We start from the raw sequence: 7602 nt of genomic DNA on the forward strand, positions 1-7602 counted from the left end.
GGGGTTGATTTGCTGAAGACGTTTTGTGTTACCCAAGTCAGCGACAGACAGCGTGAGGATGGAAATAAGCTTGTTCAGCAGGGGATTGAAGAACTCTCGGTGGAATGGCACATCCTCACTGTGTATTGCTGCTGACTGCAGGAGCTTACACAAACTTTGCACATAATACACGCTACTCAGCACCTGAGGGAGAAACAGGAGGGTGAGGGGAGAGAAAGAAAGAGAGACAGAGAGTCTGTAGTAAGGTGTGCCGAGTTTCCTATCAAAAACCACACATACAGCACTTTGGTTTCAAAACCCTAAATGACAACAAATAGGTGACTAATTGGTGCAGTGTTCAAGAGAAAGTGGAATGGAACAGAAACCATCACACCTTTATATTCTACTTTCAGGAGAACTGTATTTTTCAAGTATGAGTGTGTATACATAAATGAAAGGTTAAGAAGGGTTAGTTCACCCAAAAATGAAAATTCTGTCATTTACTCACCCACATGTTGTTCCAAACACATAAGACTTTGTTAAAATTCGAAACACAAATTAAGATATTTGTTATGAAACCTGAGATGTTTCTGTACCTCCATTGAAAGTCCAAAACACAGAAGATCCAACAAGGTCATAAAGGCATTGTAAAATGAATTCATATGACTCAAGATATAATCACTTTATATGATGAACAAATTTAATTCAGGCTTTTATTTACATATAAACAATGATCAACAAACATGCATAGAGCACATCAAATATGGTAAACAAACATGGAAGCTCAAACGTGCTTGTGTGATGAGCAAGAATTTGAACAAGGTTTAACAAGGTTTTGTTCTAGTGTGTGACGCACACACAAGCTACAGTGCTCACTATATGGGATTTGCTCTGGTTATATGTGAACAAAAGCCTAATTTAAATCTGTTAACTTAAGTGATTAAACCACTTGATTAATTTTACGATGCCGTTGTGACTGTGACTTGGTAACCTAGGTCCGGATTAACGAAACATTAAGAAGAAATTTCTTAACTGCCATTTTCTTCTTATTTTCTAACTTAAGAAAAAAAGTTAAGAATATTTTGTATTCCTAAAAAATTCTTCTTAAGAAATCATCGTAAATAAATCATCGCAAATAACTTCTTAAAGTAAATAACTTCCTCAGACTGGTCTTAAATCCCAAATGGTAAGAATGATTTAATGAATGTATTGGGTTATTTCAATTTAATTGTTATATTTACGCATTACAACAACACTAGCTACATATAATAAATAGTAGGACTATTAATAGGGATGTGCATGAGTTTTCTGAAGACACACACCAATGACTGACAATGTAAAGAATGATTGGTCATGATTATGTGTGACGTGACTTTTTGCTGAATTCAAAATTCAGTAACAACTCGGATAGGGAGCTCGTTTTTAATTTTAGCCTATAAATAAGACAATCTTTGGCAGTATTGAGCACACATGAACAATACGCATACACAAGACGCGTTTACTGTTATTGAATGAAACGGATCACTGTATCTTGAGACAGGTTCTTTAAAAGTAACAGTTCAAAAACATGCCACATTAAAAACGTGAAGCTGAGCGCCCGTCAAGCTTGTCGTGACAAAAATAGACTGCGTGCTTATTATGATTATTACGGTAATCTGCAGGCAGCACAAAAAGACAATCCTTGAAATATTTTTCATTTAGTTTATCAGTGAGTCTTCAGCAAGAAACACCATTTATTCAGTCAGATAAAGACTGTCATTTTCTTCTTAAGAAAAAAAAAAAGATATTCTTAAGAACATTTGAGATGACAGAATTTTCATTTTTGGGTGAACTATCACTTTAAGCACAAAGTATACTTTAGTTTTTACACATTTGGTAGGGTATCTATATAGTGCATGTGACTTGTTTCAGAGTCAAAAAAAAAAAAACACTGAAGAAAAGGAACAAACAACAAACTACTGGAGCTTGCAGCAACAACAACAGATGCCCATGTTAACAACTTTGTTTTTTTTAAGTAGGTTAAGAGATATTACATCTGTAGATTAAACAAATACAAAATAAATTTTTTATCCGTCATAACTTTGGTCAAGTGCCGAAACTGGACAAGGATGAAACTTTCTAGTGCTACACTGTTAGCTAAAATTATTATTAAGCTGTCAAAATTTTTTAATAAACAAGCATGCATGTGATTGAGGATGTATAGAAGTTTGTGAATGATGGGTGTTCCAATTTTGTGGAAATCTACAGAGCTTTCTGTGGTGTTCTGCAGGCAACCATTCCCTTTTGACAAACTGATGTTTAAGTGGATGTGGAAAATTATAGCTGAACTCCCATAATGCACCTGGTTCCTGGCATCTTCCATAGCAGCTGGCAGGAGAGGTGTCCTTAACTCATTGACACATTGAGATATGGCCGCCGCACCCACAACACTGAAACAGACAGCAGAAAACCAACACGAAGTCATGTAGGTGAGCTCACGTGGTTTTTGCAGTCTAAACAGATGAATAAATATATAAAAAACAAACATAAACAGAATCTAAGTTTACAGTGTCATTTTTTACATTTTACTTGGGTCTTTGCTGTTAACCAGCAGAGACAAAACAACCACAATTTGGTATTTTGAAAGAGTAGGCAGATGGCAGGCAGGATGTGGTTGTGTTAAAGTGTTGTCAGGTAAACCAAGAGGATATATTTATATTTGCGAGTGTGTGTGAAAATGAGGTGAGAGGCGTGTACGGGTTTGCAGCATGTCATACATCCACATGCGCAATGCATGTCTGTGATTAACAGCTTAGAAAATCTTAATAAATATTCACTCATTTTACTAATAAAATGTCAGTATGATGCTTTAAAAATATCTAAACAATGCCAAAACTCTGCACAACATCTGTTTGTCTTCACACGTCTCTCTAACCTGGCCTTATCCTGAAGTATTTGGTTCTGTTTGAGGACAGATAGACTAAACTCAGGAAGCACAGCCAGCAGGTTGTCCAGTAAACCACACACAGCTAGCAACAGATGAGGGGTTACTATAGCGACAGGCTCGGTCCTCCCCCTTGGGTGGGACTCTTGAGTGAGGGCGGAGTCTGAGCTGTCTGTGTCACTCTGACCTACAGCAAAAAAAAACAACAACCTCAAATCACTGAAGAAGACTGAAAAAAAAAAAACATTCTTCTCAAGGCCAAACTTTCAGTTAGTAGAAAATTCCCTGCTTTCCTCCCCAAGTCGTACCTTGAGCAGTGAGTCTGTTGACTGGAGTGTCCTGGATTCCGATAACACCTGGGGTCGGAACTGGAGAATGAGTCCCACTAGAGCTACCTGATGAAATCTGACGAACAAAAAGACATACATGACATTATGAAAACAATTCAGGCTAATTTTGGCTAATCTGATGTTGCCTGCAGCTATCTATAAGCGTGTAGCTCTCTTATAACCATATTATAATACCATTATACCATTCTATATATTTTCCACCCAAAACAGCACAGAAAATTTTAGAAAAATCTGCAGATTCTTTCTGACTTTTTTGTTTTTCATTTAAAGTTACTGATTATTGAGGGGTTACCAAGGAATTGCATCTCTAATTATCAAGGCAATTTGGTTGCAGTTTTACTAATATTATTAGTTATAATATTATAAGTGTAGTGATAGACCAACATGTATCAGCCAGGCTGATTAATCCCTCAATCATGCATTTGGTCATTTTGAGATCATCACCGTCAGCTGATTCTAAAAACAGTAAAAAACTGCACAAGACAAACAGCACTTTTTGCAGTTTGATCAGAAGGTACAGTAAAAGTTATTTCCCTCTTCTAGTTAAGCTACTGTTTTTAGAAGGAATTTAAAAGTAATGGAGATTGATTTGGAAGTAAGCTAATTGTGCCGTCTCTAGACATATCCACTTAAGAGAGCATATTGATGTACTGTGTTCCCTTTAATTTATTCCTTAAATTTGATTTACTTGGTCTTAAAAAGGTAATAAAACCTGCAGAAATGTTGTCTAGTGAACAGTTATTGTTAGTTATAATATAATATTATAGTGAATGATTGTGAAACAAGTTTTCATACCCCACTGACAGACTTGTTTTAAGCACAAACTCACTTAATTGTGTTAAATTTCTCAGAAAACAAGACTTCATATCTTTGTTCTGCATCTCAAGTAAATGTATCTTGATTAAAGGATGTTTAGATATTTGCATTAGAAAACAAGACAAAAATACTGAGAAACACATTAATTTTTTAGCAGTGAATGCAACATTTAATGCCATGACTTATGAATTTAAGTCTTTCTGCTCTGATTTAAGGTCTTTTAAGGCCTTAATTTGTGTAAGGGTAAATTAAGACTTTTTAAGACCTGCAGAAACCCTACTAGAAAAAAAACCCTTGGTCGACCACAAATTTCTACTGACCAGAGTACTGGAGCTGGACATGGATCCTGAGCCCTGAGTTTGGTTTAGAGGAGTAAGCATCTCTCTCCAGTGCTTCAGAGAATCGTTCAGATCTATCTCTACAGAAAGAAACACACACTGCTTCATTTACAAATAGAACAGCCAAATGTACTACTAAATTATATGCACTGGAGTAATTACCTCTAACAGCTTACCAATACTTTAAATTCTGTTATAACAAGCGAATGATAAATGTAAACACCATCATTTAAAATATGCAGAACACCGGCCATGATCTCTAGTACAGAACAGTATTAATAATGTGTGTAAGCATATGGATGTCACTGAGTCAGACATCCACTAATAGCTGGCAGTGCTCTGGGCGTGTGGACGCAGTACCCTGGGTGACATTGGCTGGAAGTGGAGGGGGGCTGAGGGTGAAGGCATGTCTGCCCGTGTAACAGCTCTTCACCATCTGGCCCACGCTCTCAAAAAACTGGCAGTGGTACAACAGAGCCTGCAGGGCAGGAAGCCCGACCAGACTCAGGCCTGAATCCTCATCATGCACACAGGGGCTCTGGGAGACACAAGAAATGGAAGAAAAGAGGGGGAAAAAAAGATAAAACAGAAAGACAGAAAAATGAAAAATACAGGAAATATAATACTGAGGAAACCAGAAATCACCATAGACAGATTTGTTATGTCTACAGAGCTTTTAAGACCGGCTGTGTTATTGATATTCAATTCTGAAAGTTTATTCTCATGTAAACATACCTGCCAGGCACACTCTTTGGCCTCTTCTGCATTAGCAGGCACTGGCATCACAAGGAGGTTTTGCAAAATAAACGCTGCCTATAGGGAAGGGGAACATAAAAGTCAGCAATACTGCCATCTTCTTGTAAATGAATGGAAATGCATGCTGGTTGAATTCTCAGTGGAATCGCACAAAGCAAGTGGCAAATTTTTTAAAAAGAGAGCTAAAACATTCCCTTTAAACTGACTGTTTATGTGAGTTTAACATATTTTTCTCCTCCTGTTTTTGAATATGTCTTTGTACTAACCTTATACTAATAATGAATACGAATACGACTTGCAGACTTTTGACTAGCAACATGAAATCTAATCATAACTGTAGCTTATTCTAACACAGAACTGCCCACGTAGACAGGAAGTGCCCATCTGACTGATTTGTAAAGCTACTAAGCACTTTTTTATTTCATTATACACTACCGGTAAAAAAATATTGGAATAATTAAGATGTGTTTTTAATGTTTCTGATTTATATATATATATAGATCTGATATATTATATTATATATCATACATCTGAAAGATGTCTCTTATGCACAAAATGCTGCATTTATTTGATCAAAAATGAAGCAAAATTGTGAAATATTATCTCATAACAGTTTAAAAGAATATTTCTATTTGAATATATATTAAAAAAAAGCCATTTATTTCTGTGAAGAAAGCTGAATTTTCAGCAGCCATTCAGAAATCATTATGTTTATTTAGTGCTCAATTATTATTTGTAGTCAATTATTAATAGAAATATAAATCTCTCAACATTATAAATGTCTTTACTGTCACTTTTGTTTAACTGAATGCATCCTTGCTGAAAAAAAATATTTATACTTTTGAATGGTAGTGTACCATCTTTTCCACGAAAATATTAAGCAGCACAACTCTTTAGAATTTATAATAATAAGAAATGTAATAAGAAAATAATAATTTCTAAAGGATCATATGACATTAAAGACTGGAATAATGGTTGCTGAAATGTTTTATCTGGAATAGATCATACCACAAAGAAAAAAAAACTGTCAGTTAGGAACTACCAGTTTTCAACCAGCACTTTCCATTTTATGAGTCCAGCATGCATCAGATGGTCCATGGAGGGCAGTTCTAGACTCTCAGTCTGAAGCAGTCTGGGTAAACACTCAGTTTTTTGTTGTTTTCAAGCTGAAGCTGGATGGACTCACCTCTCGACGCACCATACTGCACTCCTGTCTCTCCAGCAGGATGTTGAATACCGTGGCCCACAGACCTCCTGAAATGTTCTGGCAACTCGCTGTCAATGCCACACACCCTCTCTCCAGCGAACTCAGAGCCGCGCCCACAGCCAGGCTGGCACAGCGGACCTAGAGCCAGACAAATACACACAAACACACTCATGTTCAGACCCAACACATGTGCTTGGCAGTGCTAACTGCCATGGGCTCTTTGACGTGTAGCACTGGCACAAATTCGTGTTTGTCATGCCCATTATTTTCAGTGCTCAGCATCTGCTGAGCTAAGGGAGGCCTGGACACGCACGGGTACTTGGGAAAACTATCCAGAATAGAAAGCCAAGGCACACAAATTGCTAAATAAGATTTTCATCAAAATTATGGACACGTACGTTTAATAAATTTACATTGTCTATGATTGCATTCAGTGCCAATATACAGTGAATGCTAATATTAAAAAACATGGTAAATCAGTATTTAGTGGAGCCTTGAAAATCGAAAACAATTTCAATTATTTTAGATCGTGTTCTTGTGATCCATTTAAGACCATGTCTGAATGTTATTTTTAATTACATTCTTGACAGAACTTCATTTAAGAAACACTGTCTGTATTTACAACCAGTATAAAAAAATTGTGGGTAGTTGAAAACTTGCAGTGTTGTTAATAGAGCCCGACCGATATATCGTTTAGCCGATATTATCGGCTGGTATGAGCCTGTCGCCGATATAACGGTATCTGCGAATATGCCGCCGATATGAACTTTTTTTTTTTTACAGAACATATAACGCAGATTAAATGCTTCTGAATGGTGTAATTACTTAGTTTGTCCAGCAGCTCCATTGTTTGCTCGTTTCAATGACGTTAGAGACTAGAGCTGATCTGTGCATCACGGCACGCGTCAGCGGCGCATTAAAGCCTGTGTTATGGCCACCGGAGCTGATCACGGCCATTCAGTCAATGCTGGTATTTATACCGGCCGCGCTGCGGCCCAGAACTCATGCTTATCACATCGTCTCATGACATCGCGCGGCACGACAAAATACAATAGAATTCTATTGTATTTTGTCACGCCGCGCCTGTTGCATTTGATAAGGATCACACCGACACAGCGAGTAACATCAACCATTTTTTTTTATTAATTATTTATTCATTTTAGATGTTTACGTTTGGAAAAGATGTGCTTCCTGCATAAACCTGCCCCTGTTGGTTTGGCAGTAGCTTGCTTG

At 37.0% G+C, this 7602-nt stretch overlaps 1 protein-coding gene across 1 annotated transcript in view; it reads right to left on the reverse strand.

Annotated features, from left to right (window-relative positions):
- Positions 1-7602, reverse strand: part of LOC107741901 (rotatin-like) — a 67544-nt gene that overhangs the window by 14787 nt on the left and 45155 nt on the right. The window contains 8 exon segments of the mRNA XM_016554699.1: positions 33-183; positions 2321-2408; positions 2894-3089; positions 3211-3307; positions 4389-4486; positions 4767-4944; positions 5142-5219; positions 6349-6507. Coding sequence (XP_016410185.1) covers positions 33-183; positions 2321-2408; positions 2894-3089; positions 3211-3307; positions 4389-4486; positions 4767-4944; positions 5142-5219; positions 6349-6507 — 1045 coding nt within the window.

The sequence above is a fragment of the Sinocyclocheilus rhinocerous genome, unplaced genomic scaffold (genome assembly GCF_001515625.1).
Source record: "Sinocyclocheilus rhinocerous isolate Xijiao unplaced genomic scaffold, SAMN03320098_v1.1 scaffold100, whole genome shotgun sequence".
In the NCBI taxonomy this organism is placed as follows: Eukaryota; Metazoa; Chordata; class Actinopteri; order Cypriniformes; family Cyprinidae; genus Sinocyclocheilus; species Sinocyclocheilus rhinocerous.